This window comes from Anopheles darlingi, chromosome 3 (genome assembly GCF_943734745.1).
Source record: "Anopheles darlingi chromosome 3, idAnoDarlMG_H_01, whole genome shotgun sequence".
Classification (NCBI taxonomy): domain Eukaryota; kingdom Metazoa; phylum Arthropoda; class Insecta; order Diptera; family Culicidae; genus Anopheles; species Anopheles darlingi.
The window spans coordinates 64,444,542-64,462,041 of record NC_064875.1 but is presented as its reverse complement, the minus strand read 5'-3'; the positions used below and the strand labels follow the sequence as shown (position 1 = coordinate 64,462,041).

Genomic DNA, 17,500 nt, shown 5'->3' with positions numbered 1-17,500 from the left:
ATGACTGGTGTGTATTCGGTAGTTCCGTACTTGCTTCAAGGCTATCTTGATATTGAAAAACCGTTACGATTTAATCCAACATCCATTTTGAATAATAAATCGAAGCAAACATTGGCACACTCCGCTCTTGACACAATCCTGATCCTGTGATCAGATTCTCTCGTTCAAAACGGGCGATTCTAAAAACTGTAGATCCAATAATTGGACAGGTAAAACAAACGAACGATGGATTTCATAAACCAATTAAGGATGAGCAACAAACCGATAGCCAGGCAACCGTTTCCCATGCGCCACAGCCATACAGTGCCAACCGCAGCAGCAGCAGCAGCACTGGCTTGAACGGACCGTGAAGAGCGCGTCAGCTTGTTTTTCCAGTTTTAATCCGTTTAGCAGGGTGTAATGTAATTACCATAGCAACAATATCCCCCCAAACCAATCCCAACAGGACCGGTCGGTCGGTCGGTCGATCAGCATACAGCTCAGTGCCGATGGGTAATAGAAGGGCATCGTCCGGCGAAATTTTCAATATACCCAACCACAGCATCGGGCACATCAGGGTGGGAGGGGGTGTAGCTAACATAATAACGAGCGGACAGCGGACCGCCGCTTCACTTCGAGAACATAGACAGGTGTCAGAGCGTTACATGATGAGCAACGTCAATACTGTGCCCCCCGGTTACCGAGTGGTTTGTATTGGATAAAACAATATGAATAATCGAGAACGGCAAGTCACTTGAAGCTTCGACCGTAGCACGGGAATTGACTGCACAACGATCCATCATTCCATATTGTTATCGTACCTCAGAATTGATTGTGGAATTCTTGCAATTTGTTTCCAGTTTACAATGCCCCAAACTGGCTACTCCATCTTTTCAGCCTTTGTTAATACGATTGCATCTATTAAGATATCATTTCTTCCCGAACACCCGAATACCCATTCCTTGAGTATATTCATCGCACCACGCAGTCGTCCAATCCCCGCACCCACGTACAGGGCATGGCCCTTAAACCTTCGAGTAGATAAATAGTGCAACAACTCGGACCAGCTGGCTCGGTGCTTGGCATTGGCATCCTTCCTTGCAAATGGGGTGCTTTATTGGCCCCATATGCCAAAGATGGTGCTCGCTTTCGCGCTGCTACAATCAATTCCAGTTTTCCCCGTTCGTCCTGCCAGCTGTGCGTGCTTCCACTTTCCCACGCTCCGTCCCCGTCATCCACCCCCCCAAAAAGGCCAGCCGGCTGGAAAGAAATTGAATTTCCTTCTGGATTAATCTCAGACAGTAAATCTCGTTTTCCCGGACCATCGGGTGTTCCTGATCGGGTGGGGCCCGATGTGCCGTGGTCCTTGCCCGCATGCCCGCTTGACGGCTGTTGTTGGAAGGCGAAAGATAAATTTCTCATTGTTTCGCATCCCGGAAAGCGACAATCGGAGCCGGTTCGGTTCGGTTCGGGGAAGGGGGCGGAGGGTCCATGGAAGGACAAAGGCCAAAGGCCGATCATCGATAGACGGTCGTTCGCTCGGTCCCACGGTGCATCCCGTGTTCCCGTGTTCGGTCGACGAAAGTGTTAAGACGCCTCGCGGCCTCGAGCCTCGCCTCGATCCAACCAGACTTACTTCTTCCGGCAAATCGGAAACTGTAACAGTCTGCTCCCGGTCGGCCGCCAGCCTTCCCGACACCCAGCCATGGTTCGTTACGGGGTTTTCAATTTTCCAATCAACTCCATCAATCTACCGATTCACAGCCATGCACGCAGCAGTAGCAGCAGCAGCAGGAGGAGGCTGGGCACAAGCAGGGGGGACAAGCGGACGAGTCTGCGTCCCCCCCTCAGGCTATCGCCTGTTCGTGGCTATGATTAATCGAAGTCCACCGAAGACCGTCTTCGATGCAATCAAGACAAAGAGGAGCAACTGTGCTGCAAGCACTAGCACTAGTAAAAGCAGCAGCAGCAACAGCAGTCCGGAGGGTTTTTTATCATTCCGATCGTTCATAAGTGATGGAATTGATTGCACTTTGACGAAGGCAGCGAAGGAACGGGGACAGTACACGGCGCACACGGGTCCTGTTCGTTGCTGTTGCTGTTCCATTAAGACCTCGTTTCTCGGGCACCACCACCACCACCACCACCAGCTGGATCCATCTGATTCAAATCAATCAATTCGCGCACCGCGTCTCAAGACAAATCGTTTTATGTCATCCCTTCCTTCGGGCAGAACGATGCTGTTTTTGCTTACACACATTCGATTTGACGCCATTTTACATTCCTCTACATCTGTGGTCCTATTCTCTCGCTTGAACTCTACTTTCTCCGGCATGGCTCCGCTTTACGCCATAATCCGGCATACGGGCGGCGTATCAATCTCGGTTAAAGTTGGATGTCCCCTCTATACGAAGATCGGCCCCGCGTCGGGTTCCCGGCTAGAACATCTTGCTTTCTGCAGCACCCTAATCCGACATTCCAATGGAATGGAAGGAAGAAGACGGGCCATCCTGGGGCGTTGGAATTGTTCTCTCTGTCAGCAACATTGTTGCTGCTGCTGCTGCTGGTACGAGCGGTGCATACCGGGCGGGCACCCGAGCAATCATTATTGCGTCCACCGTTGATCCCACCGACCGGTGCCGGTGCCAAATCAAGCGATGATTCCCCCGGGGGCGCACAAATCTGTTCAATTCAGCAAAATCCCACCCAGCGTACCCAGGGCGACGCCGTACGGAGTGTTGGGAAAAGAAGACCAAGCGGTCCTGCGGTCCGGAGAAAGAAATGCAAAGTAATTTTGCCCGAGGAACCGGGAACGGATTACCGAGAGTTGGTAAAAGGGGGTAAAAAGCTGCCAGAGTGGCAGCATAGTGGCAAAGGTCAAACACGGTCGGTTGCTCGCCATATGCAGATGGCGGCATTCCTCGGGTAGAATGGAATGGTCCGGAAGCTGCCTGGATTACGATTACAACCGAACCATCTCCGGCGTCCCACAGTAGATCCGGTAGCACACACACACACATGGACTCACACACATGCTCACAGGAAAAAGGCTAAGGGATGTTTCATTATGAATGAGATAATTAAATCTGGTCCTGTGTAAACGTCCTCTTAGTCGCTCATCGGTCGCTCATCGTTGTTGTCTTCGTTTGTAAATATTTATCCTCATGAGGAGCAAGAAAAATTTGATTATTCGCACATTAGCCAACCCTACGCGGCCACGTAATCCCTTTCGTTGTCCAGTAATCGGTGGCTTGTTCTACAATTTACACGAACGCGTCCTTATCCTCTTTCTCGTTCTGATGCTGCTGCAACCTTGGCGTCCTTGGCGAAGGAGAAGGATTAAACATTGGCGAGGTTCCATTCACTTTAATACCCGGGTATATCGTAAACATATTTGCAACAATATCAACATGGCGAACAATAAACAACAACAACGACAACGACAGCAACGAAGAACCAACAATCTACGTCGTGGAACGGGCGCGTCAACAAGACCAAAACCATGCGCTTATGCACCACCATCCGCCATATCTTTCCAAGGTTCCGCGAGTCCTTCGGGGATCGTCACGGATGTCCTGTACATCCTGTAGCACACACACACCCACACACACACACACTCGGTATCATAAAACTTGCCAAACACAAACACCACCGCCTCGCATCGTGTGTATGCGCGTCGCGACTAGCAAACATTATTGTTCTTTCGCGACCGGGATGGGCGTCATTTGCATACACGCCCCGTCCTGGAAGGAGGAATGTATGCAATTATGTCCCTACGATACCCGGTGGAGATACAGAAGCAGCAGAAGCAGCAGCAGCAGCAGCAGCAAACAACAGTGTAAGTAAAAGCAAGTAAAATGCTTTAAACATAACCTCTTGGCGTGTGTGTGTGTGTATGCAGTAATTGGCACGCTGGTGGGCTGTTAGCGGCAGCAGAGTTGTGTGTTCCGGTGACACAAGTGAACAAGCGGCAAGGTTAATGGTGTAGTGTGTACAGTCCTTGGAATGTCTTTGCTTTCAAGATAAGCAGCAGCAAGAAGCAGGGGTTTCTTTTTAAATACTGTACATACCACCATGTTAAATGGGGGTTAAGCTTCATATGTTGAGTTGCCGTGTGTGAGTGTTAGATGTGGCTTATCGATTTGCGCTGGCAGACCATTTGTCATCGGTACTGGTCCAATGTACTTAACCTGCATGGCATGATGGTCATCATCGGCCTTGGGCTTAATTAGAATCATTTGAACGACAAATGACTGCACATACGATTTTATCCGTTTCAAGGAACGATCAACTCCCCAGAGGGCGTCTGGTATTAATAGTTTTGACGGTATGAGGACAGCTCCTACCCTCACCAGCAGCGCTACCATCTAATGTAGGACGAATGTAGTTGAATCTGTAATTGAAAAATACCGCCCAGCGTCCTACACAGGCATCCGATTAGCACCATACCCGGAGGAGGTGGAATGCTGTTTTGTTGGTTCGGTTTTCACTTGACTGCTTTTTCCGATGCAAAGCAGCAAAAACATCGGAATTCAATTATGTAGAGCAACCGGTACCGTACTGGTACCGGCTCATCGATGGTAAATTGCGACACGTTTGATGTACGGACTGGGCGCCCGGCACCCTCTGTGTAACGGTAAGCCAATCAGGGTCGAGTGATAGAAATCACTCAACCAAAACAACCCACAGCTTCTGCCATCTGGATTACCAGTCTCAGGACACGACGTTCAGGTTCGTTCTCGGAAGCATTAAACCATCGGAGTTTATGGGTGGTAGTTTGCGTCGCAAAGTACGGCGCACGCCCACAGCGCATTTGTTGTCCCTGAAAGACGCTCGTTAGTCGTCCGATGGTTCCGATGTTACTGAACCAAAACTTATAATGAACAGACGATCAAACCAAACTTACGCAATCCATTTCCACAAAATGGTTCAACACGCCCCGTAGGGGGAAACCGGATCACCAACGCCGCCCTGGTTGCTGTACACAGCAATAAGGCATCACAATCACGATCATCCGATGATTATGAATACCATCCGGGTGTTCCCCAGCGCGGGGGCGCTTTTCGCGTTTGCAAAACTTTGACTTTCGAGGAACCGCTACAGTACAACGTTACACCTGATGTGGCTAATGAATGCAGACGGAATTTCGCGCGCTATACCAGATCGAACTGTCTGTAACTTGGAATGATATTTGTGGTTCGAGTTTTGCGCGGGTTAAAAGTTGGTCCTGGGAGCTATGCCTCCCTAGTCAGGATATGCGCTGATTGTTGATTCAATTGTCCTGTCCAACGCGTCAACACAGCGCACTCCGGTTCGGATCCGAGGTTTGATCCGAGTTGTGGTAACAATAAATGCAAACGAACGAAACTACGCGGTACTATGAAGCTCATGAAATAGTTTCTCTCCGCTACCTGAACACACCACACACACACACACATCCGGAATGCTGTTTCCAGTAGATAAAGCATATAATCATGGCTCACTCGTCTGGATACCAGCTGAAGCCGCATGTCCGGAATTACGCTTATCAGTCGCTCAGCCATTGCTAGGGATTCGGCGGCGGACGCGAACTGGAACTTCAAACTTCTCTCTCTCTCTCTCTCACATCCGGTGTGGCCACCGGGATGATAGAAAAAGGGGAAGGATCCACTTGTGTCTGCTGCACTGTCGTGTGTCGTAGACGAATGACGAAGTTGGTCGCAAACTCAACTCGCGAAGCGGAAGCGAAACGTCCTGATTCGAAAGAAGCTCCGCAGGATCCGCGCTGCGCGCCGGCGAATTTAATTGCTTTTTGATGCTGCGACGCTATCATAATTTCACGATTTTGTCCTTGGCGACCGGGTATCACCGGGGTACGTAGTTCATCTTTCGGGGTTTCTTGGTTTCCACTACCGCCAGCAAGACGGTGATGATGAGTACCGGGCATCTTCAACCACCACCACTAACCGGAAAAGCCGGAAAGCAAACCTTACGCATACGTGTGCGCGCATCCTTTTCGTTGATATAGTCCACGTGAAGCTTCAAAAGTTCCCGTTTTGGGGGCCCAGTGTATGAAACTCGAATTTAATTAAACGCCTCTTGAGCGGTTCAGCGTTCAACCGTAAACCCTTACCCCGACCCCCAGCCAGAGTTTGTTGAACGTTAGTTGGTCAAAGGTTGTGTGTTGTGTTGCGGTGCGCGTGTAATAGTGATTAATGTTGTTGCCACGCTCTACAGTTTCCACCTTGATGTTCCTTTGTTGGAGAGCTTGGAGAACACATCTTGAGGTGCTTTGAGTGAGTCTGGAGAAGATTGGTTAAGAAAGTTAATGCAAAGTGGTAATTATAAAACTTAATCCAGTGGCAGTGGTCCACACAGATTTTGGTAGTAGCGCCAGAACAGAGAACCCTTTCCACCACCCCCGGGGGAGCACATGTTGCCCATTTTTAACATGATGCAGTTTATGAAAATAAATTCCAAACTACCGAACACCAAAGTTTATGGAGCTTCAGAGGCGGCATTTCTCGTCGAAAAGAAATGTTATTCCCACCGAAGATCGCGCACGCGATAATTCTTCATTTTACGCTCGCTACCGCCGGTGCTACGGGCTGCTGGTATGTCCCGGGCCGCCCATACCAGACAGGCAAACTCTAGTAACTTCGCTTCCAGCAGCACCGGGTCGAGAAAACTTTCCTGCAGGCATTGCTGCTGCAACTCCTCGCGGGATTGCTACTGCTGCTGGCGGTACTGCATCGACTTGCCTTTCGTGGCTTCGCGGCGAAATCTTGCGCGAGATGCAAGGAAGTATGCAAAAAGGAGAAAAAATCGTACCGGAAAAACTTTCGCGAAACCACAAAAAGCTCCCCTCCAGGGCTCCGAGGAAACGCAAGGATCTGTTCCGCTGCTCCGACGAAAAAGGCGACGGACTCTCTGCTCATTATTAGGAAAAAGGAAGAAGGCAAACTATCACCAGTGCGAACGGTGCTCGGTGCACCGATGCCACATGCTAACACATAGGTCAACTCTTGTGATTTATGGTAAACGTGTCCTACGCCCCCGTACGCCCGCCGCTTTTTTGCTGCCGGGTATTTTCCCTGGCGCACCGTGAAAGCAGCATTCCAAATCCACCAACAAACGAGTCGAGAACGAGAACGGGAGAAAGAGGGAGAAAGAGGCAGCTTAATTTGTTGATCCTTAGTACCGTCATCACCGTGATTAATTGGTCAACAAGTTTTCACGATGGAACGCAAATCGTACATAATTACGGGCACGGAAGGGAGTCAAACTTTTGGGGCAACGCCGGTGTGTGCGCGTGTTTGTGGGTATGCTGCACACGCACATGCTAGACTGTGCGCCATTCCGGGGCACCGGTCAAAGCCGGCGGCCCAATCGCCGGGCACCCAAATTGGCTCGTTTCTAATGAGGAAACGTCAATGGAGAAAAGGGAGAAAAAGCAGGCGGCATCCAACGGACGGATGGACGGACAACTTTCGTAGATGCAACTATGTAGGAACTCTGGTCAGCGCTCGACCTCTGTGTGGTGCATTTGAAAGGATGTTTTTTTTTTCATGGTGGCTGCGTGGTTTTCAATCTAACGAGGAGTTCGTTAGCTCGCCACAACCTGGCAGTGTTAGATGAAGGACTCCGGTCCAAGCAGTGAAGCCTTTGACATCGGAAGTTTTGCTTCAATTAACGTTGACCCCATTTTACTGAGGGAACGAACAAGTTACATCGACAAACACACACTTTTTTAATCCCCATGCATGGTGGCCGTGGCCGGCTACCTGATTAATGTCGAGTATGAACTCCACGGGCACCGGTCCTGGTGCGGTTTTATGTGTCGCAATTTAACGCAAAACGGAACCTGCGCTCTGGGATGGATTCAATTTGAAGATACAAACACACTGTTGCCAGCAGGACAGGGCCACCAAACAGCTCACTTACATCCCTTGCGGATTGTCGCGTTGGTTCGACATTTTCAAATGCAAATGAACTGCCGACAATAACGGCGCCCAGCACCCAGCACGGCACTGTGTTGAAAGGAGGACATCAGGAGGATGCCGCTAGACGACCGCTGCATCTTTGGCTTATTGTGGAGGAACTCTGGAGGCACTTCTCGACTGACGCGTTCGTTCGCACCGTGCGCACCGATAATGGTGGCCGTTGCCATTCCATCTCACCCTGATCGAACCAGCCGGCAGGGATGCTCGCCGTTTATGCAACGCTGCACGACATTAGGAGCTGGAAGCTGGAATCTGCACAACAACAGCGCAACACACAACACAACGGAGCAGCGACGACTCCGGTGCAGTCGTGTTTTGCATACAAATTGATGATTTTCGCACAGTCCGGTACCATAAATTTAACGATAATGTGGCAGTGATTAGCGCGTTGCACGAATGGGGAGGTGGGGCAGTACCACTACTGCTGCCGGTTCTGATCGTGTTCGGGGAGTTCAGCGTCAGCTTCAGCTGCATCTCTCTCGCTCTCTGTTCGACGCAATATCGTTCGGTCGGATTGCCACAAACACCGGAATGGCAGGCAATGAGTGGCACACTTGAGAGGCAAACTTTGAGATTTGCATAATATTTTCACATTCGTTTTATGGCCCCTCTTCGGAGTGCGCTTCGGATGGAGTTGGATCTTCGCTTCCGGTACCATGGCAACGCGGCATGGTACGATTCGGTGGCGCTTTACAGCACCGCAGTTTGCAGTTTACCAATTAGCAAATGGAAGCCAGAGGTTTTTTTTTTATTGTTGTTGTATTTAATGTGCGAACCCGTTAACCATCGTTGGGCCAGCAGCATTGCTTAATTGCGCTCTGCGTCAACTGATTGGTAGCACTCCAGCTCCCTGCACTCATCATAAAACTCACTACTCAGACGCAGCTGATGATGAGGACTCTGCATTAGCATTTCATCCATTCCGGAAGTGTGCCAGCGGCTCCGTATGTTCAAAACGGTGGACTATCAGCATCACTTCACTGTCCTCGGTAATAAATGCACTCAATTGCTGGAATCTAAGCACTCGATGGTTCCCCCTCGTCATCCAAAAAACGCTAAACCAAGTCCTGTCCAGCCTGATCGGGCATCCAGTTATCGGTGGACAGGACTCTTTGACACGGTTTAATTCAGCTCTCCACGGGAAAGCGTACTACTGACCAACCTGGCCGCGCGACATGATAAAGAGAAACGTTCTCGCCGGCGAGAACATAGAAACGTGGATGCTCGACAAGGTGACACGGCGAAAACCAGCACCTCCCTTCCCATCCTTTGCATCCTCAAAACCTACCCCACTTCTGACGGTGACGATGTGCCGGTTCATTCATTATGCATAGCTTTTATTGCATTAATCAGTGTATGTGACTGGCAATGAATTTTTATGATTCACAATCCGCATCCTTTTATCGCTCTTCTGGCGAGATGCTGCTGCAGAATAGGTGAAATGTTGGAATCTCTCGAGCTCCGAGAGAGAGTGAGAGAGACACTCATTACGCTGGCTGGCTGCATTCGCTTCTTCGCTGTCCCGAGATAGAAGATGAAAGAGCTGGCGGCACCGAGGCAAGAACAACTAGCAGTGCACTTTGCAGAAGATACGACCGTGCATAGCGTGGTGGGGTGAGGTGATGATAGCAAAAGTGGTCTCTTTTGCTGCTCTTGGTGTAGTTAAATATTTAGATTGCTCGATGTTTTTGACTTTGTCGTGATTGAAGAACAACTTCTCTCTTTACTTCGGCCGTTTGTCGAGTCAATTCCGAGACAACGACAACGATCTTTGACTCTCTCTCACACACCCAATGTGAAGATCGCTGACGGAGGACAATTACATTAAGTGTTCCATTGAAGAAAACATTGGCAATCGAAATCGGACATGAACACGTAGAAGAAAACCAACCCCCGTGAAATTGACTCCCGAAGCAATTAACAAGCTAACATCAGCTCCATGTGTGTGCTAGTACGTGTTGTTCCCCCTGTAGAAAGGTAAAACAAAAGATCAACAGCACTAACGATGTGTTATGACCTAGGAATTGGCAACCCGGGGTCAGCAACTGACCATCTATCATTGTGTAGCAGCAACCTGTTTCGGTGTCACAGAAGCACCGACACCGAAACGGCAGCTCACCGGTCACAAAGTTAGAGATTTATTTCAATTTACACAGCTGTTGTTGCTTCAAATTTGCAGTGCCAACAGTCGAGATCCAAGGACCAGGTCCGCAAGCGACGAGAGACAAACGTTCAGCAAGGTACTAAGGTGAGGCTACTACTGCTGCTGTTGCTGATGATGTTTCGAAAGAGCACTCAAACGTTATTAAATTACGTGATTGAAGCTGAAATGGTATCATATATGACAAACCATGCGGGTAGCATCCATCATGCAGCGAGACGGAACCGACTGCTCGCCCCGTTTGCACTCGCACAGCACAGCTGCATGCTGACACTCGCTGCATGGATGTAGAATTTATTCTAATTTCACTCGTACACCCATGCACCGGCCAGTAATTTGTGTCCCATCTATGCGGCACGCGCTTGGTACAGTACAGCAGTGACAACTAGACACAGTATAAAGCATCGGGGACATCCATTCGCGGACATACCAAAAACGGAAAAGAGGATGGAGAAAGCGAGAGGAAAGCATGGAACCTCACACTAGCGCTAACTCGCCGATGGCAAACCCATGGAATGGTGCGGCAAAATGGCAGCACGTACTCATCGTTAAATTGTTATCAGCACGATAGCCCGCCGTCCCTATCCTAATGTAAGCACCATATGGGGAATGGCCCCACAGGAGGACACGGTGCATCACGGAACCGGTGCCGTTGGCTTCGATCCTACCTCTTTTTTTTATCATTTTTCGCCATTCTAGCGAGCGGTCGTAATCCGGGATCATCGCCTAACCATGTTCCATTGCTGGGTCGCGTTCGCTTAACATGGTGGCACAGCAGCGGTACTAAATCATCTGCCGAAATGTGATGCAAATATTCCAACGATTGTGCTCCAGGTCAGGAAGATGAGGAGGAGGAGAGGGAGGAAAAGAGGGGATGACAGATCGTCCAGATCGGATTTATCCATCCACTGTCCTCGATAAATTCCTAACGCACACAGGCATTGACTGTCGACCATTGTCCATGGTCGTCGCATAGCACTACGATGAAGTCAAGAAACAAGTAGCAACTGGCCAAGTGCCTCGGTTGCAGTGTGTGTGTGTCACACCGAACAGAAGCTTCACCATCCCGTAGCCGATTGAAGGAAATGCAAGAAAAAAAAAACGGCAGGGGAGGGGCGAACAAGAACGAGAATTGCTTTTGGCCAGCTCAGCACGGAAAGCCAATCGCTCGAATTGCTCAAAGAGCACACTAGTGTGCAGCAGCAGCAGCACCACCACCATCACCATAGAAACTGCGCACCACATGGGATGCATGCTGTGGATCCTGAAATTGGGTACTCAGCGTGCAATAAATCTCTATTGCTGGATCGAGTTGGCTGTTTTTCTTCATCTTTTTGCTCACCGTCCTGCTCCTCCTGCTGCTCATCCTGCTGCTGCTGCTGCTACTGCTACTGCTGGCCAGCTGCAGGACCGGTGAAATATGAGAAACATAATACACGGAGCACCCATTCCGATCGGGACGGACGAAGGCACGCCTTTGGGGGAGCGGTGTGGGGTTTAGTTGCATTTTCCATCATTCATCCACCAGGATGGCAGCAGGACCACCACCACCACCACCACCACTACGATCCATCCTTCACCCAATGATCACTTCATCGTACTGGATTGTCTTCACATTCCGGTAGCGCGTTGCTGACGGGTTTACTGGTGCCTGAAGCTGAATGCGAATGAAGACATTGATTCTTCGCTCCATTGGGAATCATATCAACCTCCCCCGCCCCCCCCCCCCCCCCCCCCACCGCCAACACACGCTCTCTTTCTCGTTTGGTCGTCGCTCTGCCAACGATCGTGTTTTATTAAACCTGGCAAGTTATTACCCCGAGATGTAATGTGCAAGTGCGCTGGCTGGAAGAAGCTAGAAGAAGGGCTTCCGACGGTTGATATCACTCTTCAGTTGCTCCAGCACCCTCACCTGCCGCTCCATCTTTCGCATCTTCTCCTCGTACAGCTAAAAACCGGGTGGAGAACCACCGAAGACGTAGCGCGTTAGTAGCACGAAGAAATTCCTCATCAAACTCGCCAGAAAAGAGAACGAACCTTGACCTGGCTCGTCGTTTCATCCTTCGCTCGAGCTGTAGCTGCAGCGGCGGTGGCGGCAATCTGTTCGCCGTCGTTAGGAATCACCGCGAGTGCTACCTTCTGCTGGTGCTGGTCCGTCGGATAGCGTTCTTCACCGGCAATGGTTGCTACCTTCCGCAGCTCCGACACCGTGCGGTACGTGTACTCGTTGGCCGTGGATGGCGCGCCCAGCGAGGAGTATGCCTGCAAGGAGAGCACGGAGCGAAGGAGAAGGAAGGTTTGCATTTACTTTACACAAACTTGGCCAAACTTATAGCGCGAGGTGGGCGCGGTTAAAGTTTGCCATAATCCACTCGGGCAAACGGGCGTGATAGGATTTTAGTTTTCCGCGCGTTTTTTTCCCCTCGTCGTCGTCGTCGTTCGTTTCATCTCCTGCCCGACCCGACGGGATCGACGAGATATGGTTGGCACCGTCACGTCCGTTTCGGCAGCGAACTCTCGTGCTGGGCTCGCGAGGTTCGAGTAAACTTACGCGATCGATTTCATCGTAAAGTTTCTGCTTCTGGACCGCCAGCTGCTCGAGCGCGCTCTGATACCGTTGATCCAACGGCCGGTTGCCGGTGGGGTGCCCGGAGTGGCCGGATTCTGCCGCCACATAGTGTACCAGCTGTTCGCGCTCCCTCAGCTTCAGATGCTCCTCGGCAAACAGCAGCTCCGTTTCTTCGCGTTCTTTCTTCGGTGTTGTTGTTTCGTGACCAATCATGGACGGGAAATGAACGAAAGAAACTCAATTTGAAGAAAGGCGACAAGGCGGGCTACAATAGCATATGGCTCGTTCTGCCCAGGGACCTACCTCACGCTGTAGCTTCGTGAGCAAGGATTCCAGCTCGCGCTCCCGTACCGTGGCGTCACCGATGAGTTTGGCATTGTGCAGATCGAGCGACAGTTCGCTTTCGCGTTCGCGCAGCTGCTTCCGGTGCAGCAACAGCAATTTCCGCTGCATCTCGACGCGTTGCTCTTCCCTCGTGATGGCCGCCTCAAAGTCACGCTCCACCTCTGGCGTGCGGAGCATGTAAGCGATGGGTGTAAATGGGATTCTGTTAGTGTTGACACAATGCGACCCACGACGGTCACCACGTAGAGCCATCGTGCCCCAGCCGTGTATGTCATTCTGATCGTACATCATTTATTCAGGGCCAATGTTAGTTTCAAAGCAAATCAAAAGTTTGTCCCTGTTTGTATCGTCTTCATTGTTCGTCAGCACTGACCGTGGCAGTGAGTTCCAGGAAGGCACGATGGAGTCAGGAGCTTACGGCAGCGCCTACTATACACCCCGGTGATGTGAATTCTGTAGGTACGTAACTCGGCTACTAGTCCAAGCAACCGTGGAAACGGAAACCATGGAAAATGCCGTCGTTCATTAGACGTATGGATTGATCGATTGAATGATCGATTGGTTATGTAACACTATTAATATATCAGAATATGTGTTACTGAGGCAGGAGTACGAGGATTTGTTTGCAGAATTTGTACTTTAAGGTTGCCATTGAAACATGTTACAATGCAAAACCATTTTCTCATTCACTTAGCTGTTAGGAATTCATAAAATGCTCATTGCTGACTTCATATTGACTGCTCTTCTTACATTCGAATGCAGAAAATTCATATGAAAAGTATTCCAGAACCTTTGCCTATCCCCAGGGCTAGCATACCGCCTCGCTTGGTTTTATCAAGAAGTGTCGATACGCCCGAAAGCATGCCTCTGCGGAAAGATTTCCCTTCCATGCGTATCGGTTATATCATGTGGATGGCAGTTCATTCTAAAAAGTCGGCTTAAACCATCCCAGTACGGACACAAAGGGGACGCCAGCGTGGTGCGTGCAACATAGCAAGGATTCCGAAAAACAGAATCACGAGTGAGAGCCTTTTCCTAGAAAGAGAAAATCACTTTCCGGTTCAGCAATGGAATTTCTTGGTTCCGATAAATGTATCCTACACACCATGCCAAACTAGAATGTATTAATCGGTTGCAATCTGAGTACCGGACCTTATGAGTTGAAAATTCCTTTGCCTAGAGACCACCAAGCTAACCAAACATAGCTTATCACATTCTCTGTCGAGTTATAACGTCTAGTCACAATGCACCCTACTGCGCCTCCATTGGCCGCCCCCTTGGTCAAGTGAGTCTTCCATGGAGAGAGGGGGTTTAGTAGCGTTACTGTGAACCTGCAGCAAACTCGGCAGACGTGTGCACACGCACACGAGAAAAAAAGGTGGCACAAAAACCCCGAAACAAAATGAGACGTAAGCCTCTTACCCAGAGATCGATGCCAACGCCAACGCCAGACGAAGCGAACGAGCGAGACGAGCGAACGTTAATTTTACAATACGCTTTGGCCCGACAAAGTCGGACGTTAATACGATTAAAGGACCATTGGCGATGCAACCCATCACCAGACTGGCCGTCATGCCACGTGCTGCCCCCAAACTCCCAGCAACGACGAATCCGTTCCTCATATCGAGAGCTGGCTGGTGATGAGTAAGGCCTGGGCCTGGGCTAGTGCGCCATGAGACGGCAGAGCAGCTCCCTGATCGTAAGAGGATTGTCCATCGATTCGCTTCCCTCTGGCATATCAATGTCTGGCGCATTCACGCACAGACGCGCGCCCCCCGGGGGGTGGCCGTCACATTCGATCACCGAAAGAACTTTTGACTTGTCCGGTCGACCGGCGCCAAAAAAAAAAAAAAGAATACTAGAATGCAGAAGAGACACCGGAACCGGACACCGCATACCGGTGGACCCGATACGCACCCCTCTCATGAGCTCACGGCCCACCGGACAAGCGATTCACTTCCATTACTTACCCTGCAGCCGGTGCTCGTGTTCCTGTCGGATCAAATCATTCACCATCCGGTCCTGGAGCGAGTGTTCCAGCTTTTCCAGTTCAATGATCTTCGCCTCGATCCGGCGCTGTTCGGCCTGCAGCGCACCGATCTGGGCACACCGTGCTTCGGTGGCTTTTTTGGGAAAATTGCTAAAACACGCGTACGTTGCTGGTGCAGCCGCATCCACGTCACCGTCCGAGGACGCCGCCTCGGTCGTCTCGGAGCCACGGAGCGGATCACTCGAGGAGTTCGATGAGCTGGAATCGATTCGCGCACGGGCCGATGGCCGGCCACCACTCGCTGACGTGTGGTTCAGTGGCACGAATGATTTAATGTAATGCCGAGGATGGATGGATCCGGTGTATTGCCGGTCCATTAGCTCGTACGCACGTCGTACGACGTGCCGCACATCGACGGTGGGTGGCCGGTGGCGGAAAAACTCGCTGATATCGTCGGGCGTTGGCGGACCGCGGTGTGACCACTTCATCAGTGCACCACGCTGCAGACTGTTGTACGCCACAATTAGAAAGACCGGATAGTACGGTTCGTTCGAGAGCACGTGATCCCACAGACACTGCCAGTCCGACCGGCCTCGGCCATCATCCTCGGCGCAGCACCGCAGGAAGGCCGTCTGCATGAGTGGCAATGCGTAGGCACGCGGTTCGATACCGTGCCGGCGATAAAAGTGCGCCAACCGTGGCTCACACTCGTCCAGCACGCTGCCGACGAGGGCGAGATAGTTGAATGGTTCTAGAGGAGCAAATTCGAACCAAAGCTGGCACTGGTTCAGCAGAACCGTTGCCACGGTTTCGAACACTGCCAGTGCGTCCAGGGTAGGCTGATGGCGAACGAATGGCAGCACAAAGTCGGGAACGTAATCGACCAACCCGAACACGGGACACCAGTGGGCCAGACAGGAAACGATTTTCTTCAGATTGCGCACGGTACGCTGATCGTACCCGTGGCCGGACGCACCACCGTACCGGTTCTCGTAGTCCGCCACACACGGGTGCTGACCGCGCTGCAGCAACGCACCGTAGCTTTCGGTATCGCCCGGTAACTCCAGCACGGCGCGCCAGATGGTGGCCCGATGGCGTGCCGGATATTCGCCGTACTCCCTCAGTATCGGAAGCAATCGCTCTTTTGGCAACGTTCGCGTAATCTGGAATGAAGAGAGCAGAGCATGAAAAACCCGTTGGCTGCAATGGTACGCATTTCGCGCGCTGCGAAACGAAAAGCAATTACGAATGCCCGGCTGGAAGCAACGGCTGGAGGACCGGGGGCGGTAACAGCGGTCCGGTAAGTAACGGACTAAATGGAAAACGAATACAAGGACCTTAAGCCGTACTGGTCATCCGGTCGAGTCCATGGGAAGCAAAAACACGCCACGACCAAAACGCCAGCCAGAAAACGCAATTAGAACAGCAATAAATTGTATGCACCAGACACCGAATTCCTCCGAAAAAGGGAATTAAAATTACGTTTCCACGTGCCCGGCGGCGCACCCTTTATGTACCTCCGATTGCACTGCATCCATTTGGTGGACGGTTTTCATCCGGCGTCGTTCCCCAGGTTCGCCGATCCGCGACTGGGTACCCCGTAGCTCATCAGCGTACAGCGTCGACGGTGTACCGAGGGTCGAACCGGAACCGGTGGCCACGGTGGAGTAGTAGTAATGTGATGAGGACCGTGTCTTCACACCTATGCTGTTGGTTGAATTCCGATGAAATGATCGTTCTTCGGTTGGTGGCTCCGATGTAGGGCACTGCAGTGCGTAGTGCTGCAAATTGTGTAGCAATACCTCACCGCTGGCCAGCACATTCGCTAGCATGCGGCCATTGGGCGCCAGAGCCCATTTGTAGCAGTTCGAGCCGGGTGAACCGAGGCGCACGAAGACCGTTCGAGGCGTGGCATTAGGGTAACCAACATTCGCCATCAGTAAATCATTGTCGAGTGCCGTATGCGCCAGGAGTGTCGCCGCCATCGTCGATGACCATCGATGGGACCGATGGCTAGCCGTGGCCGTAGTTGTGGAAGCGGTTAGACCCCGGGCGGGATCAGTCGGGCCAGCTGCAGTCGGTGCGAATGCAAAGTGCTTGATAAACAAATTGGGAAATAGCACCACTCGGCAGATTAGCCAGGAGGAATCGAGCGCCAGGAAGGCCAACCCTTGGTGATGGGAGTTCTGGTAGAGCAGTGCGTAATAGCGACCATCGGGTGTTACCTGCGCCCCGACCACACATCGCTCTCCGGCCGGTGGTGAGGGCTTGGTAATGCGTTTTATCAGACCATTGGGTTCGTCGCATTCGTAACCAGTGAACCGTCGGTCATTTCCGGTCGGTTGGTTTTGTTGTTGATGCTTAGATGGTGGTGGTGGTGCTGGTAGTACCACCGTCGGCATCGTCACATCCGCCGGTCTGTTCTTGAGGTACAGCTCGATAAGCTTGGTGGCGTTCAGCTCTTTCGTATGTTT

At 51.2% G+C, this 17,500-nt stretch overlaps 1 protein-coding gene across 1 annotated transcript in view; it reads right to left on the bottom strand.

The window, feature by feature from the left end:
• Positions 1-11,977: 11,977 nt before the first annotated feature.
• Positions 11,978-17,500, bottom strand: part of LOC125955702 (TBC1 domain family member 31) — a 5,616-nt gene continuing 93 nt past the window's right edge. Inside the window, exons 1-7 of the mRNA XM_049686845.1 lie at positions 17,417-17,500; positions 16,544-17,212; positions 15,007-16,189; positions 12,995-13,197; positions 12,674-12,874; positions 12,160-12,384; positions 11,978-12,070 (exon numbers count right to left, since the gene is read on the bottom strand). The exon at positions 17,417-17,500 is cut by the window's right edge and continues 93 nt beyond it. Of these exons, the coding sequence (XP_049542802.1) occupies positions 11,978-12,070; positions 12,160-12,384; positions 12,674-12,874; positions 12,995-13,197; positions 15,007-16,189; positions 16,544-17,212; positions 17,417-17,500 (2,658 nt within the window). The remainder of the gene's footprint in view (positions 12,071-12,159; positions 12,385-12,673; positions 12,875-12,994; positions 13,198-15,006; positions 16,190-16,543; positions 17,213-17,416) is intronic.